At 46.0% G+C, this 14556-nt stretch overlaps 1 protein-coding gene across 7 annotated transcripts in view; it reads left to right on the forward strand.

The window, feature by feature from the left end:
* rnf213b (ring finger protein 213b) overlaps positions 1-14556 on the forward strand; it is a 66350-nt gene that overhangs the window by 11179 nt on the left and 40615 nt on the right. For all 7 annotated transcript variants that reach the window (XR_004211585.1, XR_004211584.1, XM_020495561.2 and 4 more), the window contains exons 15-30: positions 65-230; positions 495-662; positions 1256-1405; positions 1584-2212; positions 2393-2552; positions 2717-2934; positions 3081-3224; positions 3310-3462; positions 3594-4947; positions 5045-5229; positions 5376-5534; positions 5655-9491; positions 9595-9731; positions 9832-9930; positions 10424-10542; positions 10649-10951. Coding sequence is in view for 5 of the 7 variants with exons in the window: in XM_020495561.2 (XP_020351150.1) it covers positions 65-230; positions 495-662; positions 1256-1405; positions 1584-2212; positions 2393-2552; positions 2717-2934; positions 3081-3224; positions 3310-3462; positions 3594-4947; positions 5045-5229; positions 5376-5534; positions 5655-9491; positions 9595-9731; positions 9832-9930; positions 10424-10542; positions 10649-10951 (7981 nt within the window). In the remaining 2 variants the exon portion in view is untranslated. The remainder of the gene's footprint in view (positions 1-64; positions 231-494; positions 663-1255; positions 1406-1583; positions 2213-2392; positions 2553-2716; positions 2935-3080; positions 3225-3309; positions 3463-3593; positions 4948-5044; positions 5230-5375; positions 5535-5654; positions 9492-9594; positions 9732-9831; positions 9931-10423; positions 10543-10648; positions 10952-14556) is intronic.

Here is a 14556-nt window from a genome sequence, read left to right on the forward strand (position 1 = left end):
AAATTGAGTGAGTGAGTGTGAACATGATCATGATTGTTATTGATGAGTTATTTCTAATTTTCAGGATGGGAAAGAGGGGGACCTTATGCGAATGCTGTACCCCATGTCTAAGGTGCTCCCTCCCTCTGTCCTGTCTTCCATCGTGGTTGAGTCAGCGCGCCGGTTTGAGAACGACCCTGTTGGTCAACTGCTGGACCCCCAGTCTTCCCTCAACCACCTCCTGTCTCATGGTACACCTCCTGTCTCAATCAATCAGTCTGAATAGTCATAGTTACAATATGTCCACTAGTGTAATTTATCTATTGATATGTACCATGGTTTATATATGCCAATTGCTTACATATCTTAGTGTTTTTGACATGATTGTGACAGCCTTATGTAGGCCTTATGATGGAGTGTTCAAGTAAGTTTTACCCTTGTTTTTAGAGATCCTGATTTTAATGTTTATGCAGGTAGCTGATGTTTATACTTACAGATACCTGACTCTTTTCCAGGGGACTGGAAAGTGATCCAGGTGGATGCTGAGGCTGGTGAGGTGATCGGAGGCTGTCGGAGTGCCCTGGCCTCCCTGGTAGAGGCTCTGTGTCTGGGTCATGTACCTGTGGGACATCTTCAGACCACCCTGAAACACAGAGAGCAGTTCAAACAGATCTACCGCCAGTGTAAGTGCCATCATATCTCTCAATACATGGACTTAGATGATGGTAATGGATTAAGTTCAATGTTCTCAACATGTTACCTAAAAAAATCTCTCTCTCCGTGAATGAAAATTATGTGCAAAATTATGTGCAAACATCACAGAATGATCTCTGAGTCGAGTTCTGCAGGTGCTAAGGTTTTTTTCACTTTGTTCCACCTGGCATGCTCTCCTGAAAAAACAAGGCAAAACAGCATGTCAAGGCAGGCAGGGGTCAATAATCCATAGAGGGTGTAAGGTACAGGACAGCAAGCGGGCTCATGGTCAGGTCAGGCAGAGGTCGGTATTCCAGAGTAGTGGTGCAAAGGTACAGGATGGCAGTAAAGGTCAGGAATGGTCAAAACTGGGAAACTAGAAAACAGGGACTATAGCAGGAGCAAGGGGAAAGCGCTTGTAGGTTTGAACAAACAAAACAAACTGGCACAGACAGACAGAAAACACAGGTATAAGTACCTAGGGGATATTGGGGAAGATGGGCAACACCTGGAGGGGGGTGAAGACAAGCACAAGGATAGGTGAAAAAAATCACTGCATGACAGCTGGTCTGGTCTTCCACAGATAAGAGGCCTGCTAAGCTGGAGAATGTTCCTGCTGATGCTGAGGTGATCCTGGCTCAAAGAGAGAAAGACCTCCAGGCCTTCTACCAGCAACGAGAGCACGTGGACACACTCATCAAGATGATGGGCAAGGTCTCAGAGAATATCACAGGTGAGAAACTGAATGTCTCAGCAATAGAATGTAATAAGATACTGTACAGATGCAAAGTCACAGAGATGCAGTAAGTCATCAAAAAAAAAAGTAATCAGAGAGAGAATGGTTGGCTATGGTATTCTCTCAGCTATGATGTAGTACAGTATGATTCAACATGTTTATCTCTTTTCACCAGCTCCAGAGATCTCCACTCTGGAAGACCAACACAGAGCTGACTTCCAAACAGTGAGCCTGAACAAGCTGGTGGTGGTCCAGCCCTGCTGTATGAAGAAGGGGGATGAGCAGCAGACACCCCCAGGGCTGGTTCTGTGGTACAGCGCTAGCCAAGGGGTTCTGGAGATGGCCAGGGAGATGCATGAGCTGGGTGACAGTAACCTGCTGCTTCGCTCCTGGGTGGACGGGTCTTTAGAGGTAGCCAATGAAGACCTTACTAGACCTATCCCTGTACCAATGACCCTCACACAGGTCTGCGACATCATCTGGAAACCCCGGTTGAGTGGCTTCTGTCAGCTAGGCCTTAGGATCGCTATGTCGCTTGCCTCCTTTGAGGAGATCGACCAGGCACTGAATGCATCAGGGGACCAGGGAGAGGGGTTTCAGATGAGGAGGGAGCTGGGGCTGATGTCTGGTAGGCTGGAGGGGTACCAGGAACTGGAACAAGGCTGGGTGGAGGTCAGACTGGGCCAGATCCAGGAGTATCGTCAGGTCCATCAGGCAGTAGCCTCAGCCAGTGCAGTCCTGAGGATCGCCGGGAGGATGAATCTTAGAGGAGACTTCAGTAAGATCCACAGTCTCACCCAACTGGTAATAAAGCAGTCACTTTATCATAGAGGTTTCATAATGGTGTTGTTAATATGAAATAGTGTTGTTAATGTTTATGATTGCAATTTCTGCCAGAAGGTGTATACTACATTATCTTGTCTGATTTTCTCTATTCTATAACAGTTCTATACTTTGTAATTAATTGTGTCATGTAACATACAGGAGGATGACTCGTTCAAGATGAGGGTCCTGGGGTCGCTCAGTGATGACCTCATCCGTGCCAAGCAGCAGCTGTTTATGGTCACCCCGCAGCACACTGCATGTCTAGAGGTGTTCCTAGACAGCCATACTCTGGTCAGCTGGGTCCAGGACCAACTCTGTAGTAAGACACTGGCCAACACTGTTATCCAACAACACGGTCCAACACCACTGTCCATTTCAGCCATTATGGTTGGCCATTCAGCAATTATGGTTGAGTTTGGCATTCAAAGGGGACTTAATCTAAGTTGAAAGTCTCTTCTTTTACTGTTTATTTACATTGAACAGATATGAGTGACGTGAAAGTGTTTGTGGACCTGGCCTCCATCTCGGCTGGAGAGAATGACACAGAGATCGACCGAGTGGCCTGTTTCCATGATGCGGTGATGGGCTACAGTCCTTTGCTCTACTCTCTCTCCCCCGAGGCTGGGTTTGAGGAGTTCATGATCTCTGCTAGACAGGTGTGGGACACCCTACAAAGAGACAAGAGACTCCCTGCCAAATTGGTGATTACTTTCTCCATTCTTTGAATTCAATATTTAAAGGTACTTTGTCCTGTTTTTGGGAGACCTAAGGTGACTGTTCTGTAATCCTTGGGTGTGTATAGTAACCATACCATGTTCACACTGATATACCGTTATGTGTATTCTAGAGGGACTCTTGTCATTTGCTGGGCTGGCTGAAGGGACTGAGGGAGACCCATGGGTCTGTGGAGCAGTCCTCTCTCTCGCTGGCCTCAGCGATTAATGCACAGGGGGTATACCACGTGGGCTGGTCTGAGACACACACAGACAGGGTGAGTGGAATGTCTCAAATGAGCACAGATCTGACATCAATCAACATGAACCATGAAATACACGTCTTCTTCTTCCTGTTTGTAGAGATGTCTGCAGAGCCTGCTGGTGGTCAGAGTGAGGAAGGACCATGAGGTGAAGAGCTATAACCTGGAGGAGCTATTGGAGCTGCAGAATAAGCTGATGCTCATGTCATCCAAAGGAGAGCATGGCAAGGAGCATGTCAACAGGTTCACCCAGGTCAGTTGATTTCAATGATGCCTTTATCATTGAGCCCTACTGTATCACAACAAGAACATAACAATAGCAACATGACAGATTTGTTTTCTGGTCTGAAAAGTTAATTAAATATTTAAACTCCCTGTCGCTAGGTGTTTGAGGGAGTTCAGAGACTGGGCTGCATCCTCCTCCAAATGCAGTCTACTGGCAACATGCTTTTCCGGGAGTGTCGAGCCCAGGTACAGTGTAGCCAGGAGAAGCAGCCATGCATCCGGGTCACGTTCTCCTCCCTGCGGGGTAAAGAGATGGTGTACAGTGGGGAGGTGACAGAACAGCTCCAGTCCCTGTGTCGCTCCATGGAGACCTGCCATAAAGAATGGTGTGCTTTCATCAGCGAGAAACGTTCCCAATTCCACACGCTGAACCACTACACATCTGAGCAGGTGGTTTACCTGTGCAGGTGGATCTACAGCATGTGTGAGAGGCGGGCCTGTGTTCCTCAACAGGTGTGGCACCTGCTGTCTCCCATTAAGGCTGGGTGCACGCTGAATGATGTCAGAGAGGCCTTCGCCACGGTAACAGAGGTGTTGTCAGGGACACTTTCTGGCAATCCAGCAGTGTGGGAAGAGGATGATGAAGATGATTCTGGACGTTCTATGGACTTTAGATCGATTGGACACAACGTTGACAAAAGATGGGGGTACAATGACGAAAATATCGAGAGCAATGTTGAAGAAGTATATGATATGATTGAGTTCTCAGATACTGAGGAAGATGAGGTAAAAGAACTCTCACCTATGGCCCAGAGTGATGCAAAGGAGGAGGAGGCTGAGGAAGGTCTGGAGGACCTGTGGAGGCGATTTAAAGAGGACATGCCAAAGTACCTCATACAGCATGTAGACATCACTACTCTGGCTCGCTTCCTCTCCTGCCTCTCAGAAATGAACCAACAGGATGTCAAGAGGAAGCTGCCTCCTTCACTCCAAGAAGGGAAGCCCAACCTCGTCCTCTGCCCAGCCACAGAGGTCCTGAGCACCACTCTGTCCTTCTACATGGAGAGCCCAGATCAGCCTCTGCCGTCCACTGATGAAGTTCTGGTCTGCAGAGAGGACACCACAGAGGAACAGGTGGAGATCTTCCTCAGTCGAGCCCTGGGCCGGGGCGATGGTGCCGTAGGGAGCCAGCAGAAGATCTACACCCTGGTCAACCCAGGCCTGCTGGGTTACGACGTCAGTGTGGCCGTTGGGGAGCTATTCGAGGACCTGGAGAGAAGTGCGGGCCCCCATTACCGCCTGGTGATTACCAGCCCAGTGATGCACCAGCACAGATACGTGCCCTCTTTCTTCAGCAACCACAAAGTACAGGCAGGTGTGGGCATCACTGCAGAAAATGCCAGAAGATATCTCCGTCACCACTTTACTGTTCCGTTCCAACACAGCTCTGTCTCACTCATCTATCCAGACAAACTGTGCGTCTGGGTTGTCTCGTCCACTCGCCCTGCAGTTGGTAAGAAAAATTATTGTAATATCTGTTACAAGAATGTACTTGTTTTATAAAAATATTTACCTTATACTATATAGTGTTCTGTTGTTTTTTGCAATAGGGAAATCCCTTTATGTGGACCGACTGTTTGAGAAGTTCCCGCAGACTTCAACCAAGGCCCAGCATGTTAGGATCAGACTGATAGAGCCACGGGTTGATCTAGACTCATTCATACATACCCTGTCAGAGAGACTGGCACTGTTGAGGGAGCAGGACCCTGTGCTGCTTCACATTGACACTGCTGCGGTAGGTCTACAGGTGGAGGTCTACAGCTGTCTCTTTTCTGTGTAATGATCGTGTATAAGGATGCATCAAACGGTCACTATTTGTGCACATAAAATCATGGTAATACTTTGCAGAGAATCAATGAAGACGATTCTGTTGAATTTCAGGTTAATGTCGGTCTAGAAGAGTTCCTGTTCCACTTACTCGTTCTGGGATGTTTGAGTGACAACAAGGGAATGCTTTGGAGAAGAAATGTAGCTCATCTGATAGCAGTTGAGGTTCTGAGACCATACCCAACCCTTCATAACCAACCACACACTAAGGAGGTAGGACTCACGACTATTGCTATTAATACTACCCAGACCTCTTTTGGAATACGATTTTCGTGGGTCTCATCTGTTTCTATCCTTCCTCATATATGTCATGTGATCTTGTTTTTTCCATAGATGAGAGTTGGACTTCTTGACATTCTACCTACCATCCAATGCAGACCACCGAAGGAGGTGAAGAAGTTGTTGTTGACAAAACGGAAAACCTTGGACCCACTGATGGATGAGCAGGAGTTTGCCAGTGGAGGGATTCAGAGGCCTTATCAGTTCCTGAAACGATTCAACAGAAATGAGAACCTGGATCCATTTTATCACCGGGAAGGATCCAGAGAGGGGGATCCTATTGACTGTCTACATCACCTTCTGGCAAACTGTGGATTGAAAGATCCGTCATGGGCTGAGCTCAAAAACTTCACCTGGTTCCTAAATTTGCAGTTGAAAGACTGTGAGAAGTCAGTTTTCTGTGACCCAGACTTCCTTGCTGAACACCTGCGGGGTTTCAAGGGCTTCATCGTGAAATTCATGATCCGGATGGCACGGGATTTTGCTTCACCGTCTATGGACACTTCTGACCAGAGTCCCTCTCTGCTCCTTGATGACAACCAAGGAGATGACCTTCTGGCCCGTTTGACCATTCGTAAGCGTTGGGAACGCGAGTCTCATCCATACATTTTCTTCAATGCGGACCATTTCTCGATGTCATTCCTGGGCTTTCATGTGATGAGAAGTCCTGTCGGAAACACTCTCAATGCAGTTGATCCTCAGAGCCATGCAGTGTTGATGGGAGATGTGATGACTCATGAACTTCTACAGGGCCTTCAGCGGCAAGGGATCTCGCTCACTGAAGACTTTGACGGTTTGCCCAGAGCAGAAAAGATCAAGAGGATTTCACGTGTTGTTGGTGCCAAGAAAGGGATGATGAAGGGGACATTTGATCCAGACCCGACCTATGAGCTCACTGCTGATAACGTGATGAAGATGCTAGCCATTCACATGAGGTTCCGTTGTGGAATCCCTGTCATCATCATGGGAGAGACCGGCTGTGGGAAGACCCGATTGGTCCGTTTCCTCTGTGATCTCCAGAGGGAAGACAGAGAGGTAGAAAACATGAAGCTGGTAAAAGTGCATGGTGGAACCACAGCTGAGATGATCTACAGAAAGGTGAGGGAGGCAGAGAGACAGGCAGATGTCAACCTGAAAACACACAAACTGGACACTGTTTTGTTTTTCGACGAAGCCAACACCACGGAATCCATCTTTGCTATAAAAGAAGTTCTGTGTGACAGAACTGTGCAAGGACAGCCCCTGAAGGCGAATACTGGCCTAAAGATAATCGCTGCCTGCAACCCTTATCGGAGGCACTCTCCTGAAATGGTGGAGCGCTTGGAACGTGCTGGGTTGGGATACAGAGTGAAGGCAGGAGAAACAGAAGACTGTCTTGGCAAAGTCCCTTTGAGGCAGCTAGTGTACCGGGTCCATCCACTGCCTCCTAGCATGGCTCCTTTGGTCTGGGACTTTGGTCAGTTGAGCAATTCCACTGAGCTCTCCTACATCAGACAGATTGTCCAAAAGCAAGCCAAGGATCATGATTTGCCTGTGGCGTGTGGCAATGTAATATCAGGTGTGTTGGCAGCCTCTCAAAGTTACATGCGTAATCGAAAGAACGAGTGCAGTTTTGTGAGTCTGAGAGACGTGGAGAGGTCCATAAAGGTGCTAGTATGGTTTTACCACCATAGCAACGACCTGTTCCCTGATTCCAATGATTCCAGCGTTCAGAGGACTTTGAAGTGCCTGGCACTTGCAGTGGGGGTGTGCTACTACCCATCTCTGGTTTCTAAAAAGCAGTACTTATCAGCTATCAGTCAACACTTCCCAGAACCGCTGAACACCCCAGAATCACTGCAGCAGGTGATTTCGTCATGTCAAGACTTCTTCCTCGAGAACATAGAGACAAGGGAGACAGTGGCCAAGAACATAGCGCTCAAAGAGAACGTGTTCCTCATGGTGGTCTGCATTGAGCTCAGGATTCCACTCTTTCTGGTTGGCAAACCAGGGAGCTCTAAGTCCCTGGCCAAGACGGTGGTTGCGGACGCCATGCAGGGCCAAGCGTCCCACTGTAGCCTCTTCCAGAAGCTCAAGCAGGTGCACATGGTCTCCTTCCAGTGCAGTCCTCACTCCAGCCCTGAGGGCATCATCGGAACTTTCAGGAACTGTGCCCGATTCCAGAAAGACAAAAACATGGATGAGTATGTGTCAGTGGTGGTGCTGGATGAGATTGGGTTAGCAGAAGACTCCCCACAGATGCCCTTGAAGACCCTTCATCCCCTCTTGGAGGATGGCTGCATTGACAATGACAGGCCAGACCCATACATGAAGGTTGGGTTTGTTGGGATCTCAAACTGGGCTCTGGACCCGGCAAAGATGAACAGGGGGATCTTTGTGTCTCGGTGGGATCCGAGTGAGGATGAGCTGGTGGAAACAGCCAAAGGGATCTGCTCATCCTCCATCCCAATTCTTCTGAAAATCAAACACCTCTTTCCACTGTTAGCGAAGGCCTTTTTGAATATTTGTAAAGAGACAGCGAAGAACCAGTTCTTTGGTCTCAGAGACTATTACAGTCTGGTGAAAATGCTTTTTGCTACAGTCAAATGCTCAGAAAAAGAACCAAACGACAGAGAGTTGGCAGAAGCCATCTTGCGTAACTTCAGTGGACAACCTGAAGACTTTGATCCTGTAATTTTCTTCCAAGATGTCTCCCAGAACCTCAGAGAAGTTCCCAGACCAAGTACTCTGCAAATGGTTGAACAAAATCTTGCCCGAGACAACAAACAAGAAAGCCGGTACCTCCTTCTTCTAACCACCAACAATGCAGCCCTCCATATCCTTCAGCAGCAAGTTTTTGCCATGGCAGACTATGCATCCCCTGAGATTGTGTTTGGCTCAGGCTTTCCCAAGGATCAGGAATATGCCCAGATATGCCGAAATGTGAACCGGGTGAAGACCTGCATGGAAACAGGCCGTACTGTTATCCTTCTGAACCTACAGAACCTCTATGAGAGCCTGTACGATGCCTTGAACCAGTACTATGTCTACCTAAGTGAGCAGCAGTATGTGGATCTGGGGCTGGGGTCCCACAGGGTAAAGTGTCGTGTCCACAGGGACTTCAGGCTGGTGGTGATAGAGGACCAGATGAAGGTCTACACACAATTCCCAGTGCCACTCATCAACAGGCTGGAAAAACACAGGGTGGACAGAAGCACAGACCTGACTCCCTGGCAGCACAGGGTTCTGGCCAAACTCAAAGAGTGGGTGCAGGACTTCTCTGGCACTGCGGTGTCAGAAGATTTCCAACTGTCTGATGTTTTTGTTGGTTTCCATGGGGATGCCTGTGCCAGTGCTCTCTTGCAGGCCCTGGAGAGTAGGGAGCATCAGAGGGATCCGGCTGTGGATCAGCAACACAAGGATGAAGGAGATAAGCCTCTGGGGGATGTGGAAGCAAATGAGACAGGTGAGCACAGACAGAAAGAAGGGGCTGATCCTTGTGTTATGGATATGGATGCTGATGATGAAGGGAAGAACATTTCAATGGATGAGGCTGAGGATAATGTTCTCATGGAGGTGGTAGATGATCAAGATGGAGAACCGGCATGCACACCTTCCAATAGCAAAGTAGATGATGATTACATGGCAATGGATGCAGATAAAGATTATGTGGAGACAGGAAACAGTCAGTCTAAAGGGACAGATGAGGAAGAGAAGGTATTTGAATCAGCCAAGGGTTACCTGTTGAATTGTGCCACACCTGACTCAGTGCTAAGGCTGAAGTATACAGACCTCGGAAATCAGGAGAAAGAGAGACTTCAGAAGAAGTACTTTCATCATCAGCATAATCACTCACTAAGGGACTTCATGAAGAGCCACTTGTCGTCAGAGAACTCCAGCAAGTTTATTGAGGTAAGTAGAGTAACATAAAATTAGTTGTGAACCCAAATAATACCAGTACAGTTTACAGTACCAGTTTACTTCACCAACACTGTTTATTCTTCCATTTTGTAAGGTCACCACATTCTCCAGTTTGCTCACCAAATCTGACGTGCGAGGGTTGGCTCACGCTCTGGGCCTGCACACCCAAATGTTCCTCCTGCTGTCTCTTCACCAATTTGACACAGAGGTCTCCTTCTGCAGCAAGATACGGTACAACTCCACTATATCTTAACACCACAAGTTATACACTTAGGTTTTTCTCTCGAGCTGTTTTCATCACTCTCACATTGTCTCTCCTTGACTGCTTTAGCGCCTTCCTACAAGATGCTGGTCCGTCCATCCGTATTCTGGTCGTTCAGATGGACATAGAGGACTCCCACTGTAGCGACGAGCTGATAGCATCAGCAAAGTACTTTTTTTTGTATCTGATTTTGTTTGAGATGTTCTCAATTAGTAATCTTTTAACACTATGACCAATACTATGTTAAATGCTGGCCCCTTCTGGAAATTAGGTAAATTGCAACAACACAGCCTGCCTTCAACACAACTCTTGGACGATTGCCCTTTGCTGGCCCCAGTCAACTTGGCAACAATAGATGGTCCAATAAGAAGGCTGCACCATTAGAATGCAATTTTGTGTGGGCCAAATAATGTTTTGGGCATTTGTTTTTTTTAACACTATCATTCCACTATTAATGTAGACATATTTTGGACATTCTCTGAAATTACAATGCAAAAATATTTCATATACTGTTGCTCCTTTAAACAAAATTGGCAAATTATAATATTTGTTTAAAAGTTAATCTATGTGGTTAAAAAATAGTGGATCAATCCAGTGCTGAATAGATAGAGTTGTTGCAATCGCTCAGTGAAACTAACCTTATCACACTGTGTGTGTCCAGGTACTGCACACTGAACTACCTGATAACACTGGAGTCAGATCAGTCCTGTTATGTGGTCTTCATCACCAAGCTGTCCCGCATTCAGAGTGGAGGTACTCAGTACATAGGCTTCCAAGGAGGTGAGTTACAGTTTCCAGTCTGGCAAGGCTAATGTACAGTGATGTGCTGTTGACTATTGCATATATCCATTAATATGTGTGTGTTTATGGTTTGTTTTGTTTCCAGGTGTCTGGCTTTCAGTGCACATTGATGACCTCAGGGACACAGAAGACATGAGCTTGAACTTGTCAGTTTTCTGCGGAATGCCAATCAGCAAGCTTGTCCCACCTGCACAGTCAGGTATAGAGACCTGTGAGTCTGTTAATGCCCAAGCAGAGACGGCACACCTGCACAGTTTATCCCTGGTGAGGTCCTGCGTTCAGAAAGCAGTGGGTTTGCTGAGAGACCCCAATGACCTGACCTCCAGGAGCATGCAGCGCATGAACATACTGCTGGGGCTTCTTGGAGAGAACCACGGAGAGATGGGAGGTAAATAGACAGTCCTTGACATTATTTTACTGCTCTTGAACTTCATTGCTCTTTATTGCTGTTTTTGATGTGATTTTCACATACAGCCATCATGTTACTAAAGTATACAAACACAGTGGAAAACTGTCTGAGTGTACTGCATATACTGTCTAAAAGTGAAGTGAAGTGAAGTGAAAGGTTAGGCACAGATCGAAAAGTACTGGGGGGGGGGGGGGGGGCACAGTCGATTTGTGGCACAGTCGATGCCACAGATGTTTCTTTCCATTCATCAATTGGTCGCTGCACATTTAGGATTGATTGATTTTATTTGCAAGTTTAAAAAATACATACATACACAAAGATAAGAAGTGACTGGGATTGCACAATACATTTGGGGACTTATTTCCATTGTGGTCCCTATTATTTACATGAATACATATACAATTACATAAATACAGACACATTAGAGATAGAGACCAAAAAATGCTCAACCTACAGAGTATGAGGGGAGGAGTTTAAGTACAATTCTTATAAGCTTGTTTGGTTGGTAGGTTATTCTTCAGATGTTTGGGGCTGCTGGTGAACCATGATGTGCAGGCATAATCAAAGTGACACTGGACTAGAACACTTGCCAGAGTCTTTATGTGTAGCATATGCTTTACAGACTATTTTTGGGGAGGGTACTTTCCTAAAACAATTATTGTCCACCTCACGGTTCAGCTGGCAGAGATTTGAGCACTAAATGTATCAGGCCATTGCATGTAAAGGACTATAGGCTTAGGTGTCTACTGTATGATATTCATTCATATTTTAATAAAAATTATATATAGTACCAGTCAGAAGTTTGGACACCTATTCATTCAAGTTTTTTTTTTTATTGTACTATTTTCTACATTGTAGAATAGTGAAAACAAACTATTAAATAACACATATGGAATCATGTAGTAACCAAAAAAGTGTTAAACAAATCAAAATATATTTGAGATTCTTCAAAGTAGCCACCCTTTGTTTTGATGTCTTCACTATTATTCTACAAATGTAGAAAATAATAATAATAAAGAAAAACCCACCTGAGTAAGTGTGAACAAACTTTTGACTGGTAGTGTGTATAATGGATCGGAGACAAATAACTTTGCTTTCCATTTATTACTTAAAGAACACTTAAAGCAAGGAACTTTTCAATGTTTAAATAAAATCTTAAAATAAAATATTCAATACTCAATTGTTAAATTAAAGTGCAATATGAGGCATGATACCTTCTTCCTTTGAACAATAGTGAATGAAAAAAATTGCCTGTGTCCACATCATAAAAAAAGTAAAAAAAGAAAGAAAGCAAAGCATACCAAAGAGATGAGGATGACTACATTGTCTGGGGAGAGGATAGACCTCTTTGCAGTCACTATGTCTCCTGCCGTGGAGAACACCCTCTCGCTAGGATCTGAAGTGCCAGGCACAGCCAGGTTACGTCTTGCCGTCATAGCAATGTGAGAGTATTTACACTCATTGCTTTTCCACCATGTCAGTGGATCACCATCCACTGGAATGTCGCTTGCTGCCCTGTGGGATGCCTCCTCCTCGTTGATACAGTTGGCAAACGTCTTGCCTGTGTCCTTGCTTGCAAAGGTCTCCCCGAAAAGCTCCTTCATGGCCAAATTATTTTATGGAGGAGATGCCTCAGTCTGCTGCTGTCGGCTCTGTGGCTTGACCCTGCAGAAAAAAATTACTTGATCTATTAAAATAACTAATTATATATTTTCATATTTCATAGAACTAAACTCAGCAACAACAAAAACATCCTCGCTGTCAACTGCATTTATTTTCAGAAAACTTGACATGTGTAAATATTTGTATGAACATAAGATTCAACAGACAAACTGAACAAGTTCCACAGACATGTGACGAACAGAAATGTAATAATGTGTCCCTGAACAAAGGGGGATTGGGGGGGGTCAGTATCTGGTGTGACCACCAGCTGCATTAAGTACTTTTCAAGTAATTTTGTAATCAATGTTCATAAATTCCAATTATCTTTCTCTGTCTGATACCCAGAGGTTGTAAAGTTCTGATCTTAAATAAAACAGACAGAATTCCCAGCTCACAATTAATCAGATCCAAATATATTTGCGAGAGCACTCAAGTTTTTACAAATACATTCCTTTTTATACCATCCTAAACTGCGCACATACATACACACCAACATAGGGATTTTCTCATGAGTCTCACCACAGTTTATAACCCCTCAGCTGACAGTTCCAGCCTCCCGCAGACACTAGAACTCTGGAGGAGCTCTCCCAGTCCTCTCTTATCTCCACAGATTTACATCCCGGTCGGTTCCAACATAGGTTAATGCTCCCCTCCGTTCTCTTTCTACCCCCACATACATTCCTTTCTTCCTAGGTACATGCCATATAACCCCTTCCTAATGAACAAACATTATTTAATACTACAAGAAAGACAGTGTTCTTGCCAGTTATAGTGCAGTATACCTAATTTAGTCATTATTGATTAAAACAAATCCCATAACAGTACTGCAGTGCATCTCCTCCTCGTGGACTGCACCAGATTTGCCAGTTCTTGCTGTGAGATGTTATCCCATTCTTCCACCAAGGCACCTGCAAGTTCCCGGACATTTCTGGGGGGAATGGTCCAAGCCCTCACCCTCCAATCCAACAGGTCCCAGACGTGCTCAATGGGATTGAGATCCTGGCTTTTTGCTGGCCATGGCAGAACACGGACATTCCTGTCTTGTAGGAAATCACACACAGAACGAGCAGTATGGGTGGTGGCATTGTGATGTCAGGGTAAGCCTGCAGGAAGGGTACCACATGAGGGAGGATGTCTTCCCTGTAACACACAACGTTGAGATTTCCTGTAATGACAACAACCTCAGTGACACACTGCCCCAGACCATGACAGACCCTCCACCTCCAAATCGATCCCGAGTACAGGCCTCGGTGTAACGCTCATTCCTTCGACGATAAACGTGAATCCGACCATCACCCCTGGTGAGACAAAACCGGGACTCATCAGTGAAGATCACTTTTTGCCAGTCCTGTCTGGTTCAGCGACGGTGGGTTTGTGCCCTTAGGCGACGTTGTTGCCGGTGATGTCTGGTGAGGACCTGCCTTACAACAGGCCTACAAGCCCTCAGTCCAACCTCTCTCAGCCTATTGTGGACAGTCTGAGCACTGATGGAGGGATTGTGCGTTGCTGGTGTAACTCGGGCAGTTGTTGTTGCCATCCTGTACCTGTCCCACAGGCGTGATGTTCGGATGTACCGATCCTGTGCAGGTGTTGCTACACGTGGTCTGCCACTGCGAGGACGATCAGCTGTCCGTCCTGTCTCCCTGTAGCGCTGTCTTAGGCGTCTCACAGTATGGACATTGCAATGTATTGCCCTTGCCACATCTTCAGTCCTCATGCCTCCTTGCAGCATGCCTAAGGCATGTTTACGCAGATGAGCAGGGACCATGGCTATCTTTATTTTTGTGTTTTTCAGAGTCAGTAGAACGGCCTCTTTAGTGTCCTAAGTTTTCATAACTATGACCTTAATTGCCTACCGTCTGTAAGCTGTTAGTGTTTTAACGACTGTTCCGCAGGTGCATGTTCATTAATTGTTTATGGTT

The sequence above is a fragment of the Oncorhynchus kisutch genome, linkage group LG11 (genome assembly GCF_002021735.2).
Source record: "Oncorhynchus kisutch isolate 150728-3 linkage group LG11, Okis_V2, whole genome shotgun sequence".
Lineage (NCBI taxonomy): Eukaryota > Metazoa > Chordata > Actinopteri > Salmoniformes > Salmonidae > Oncorhynchus > Oncorhynchus kisutch.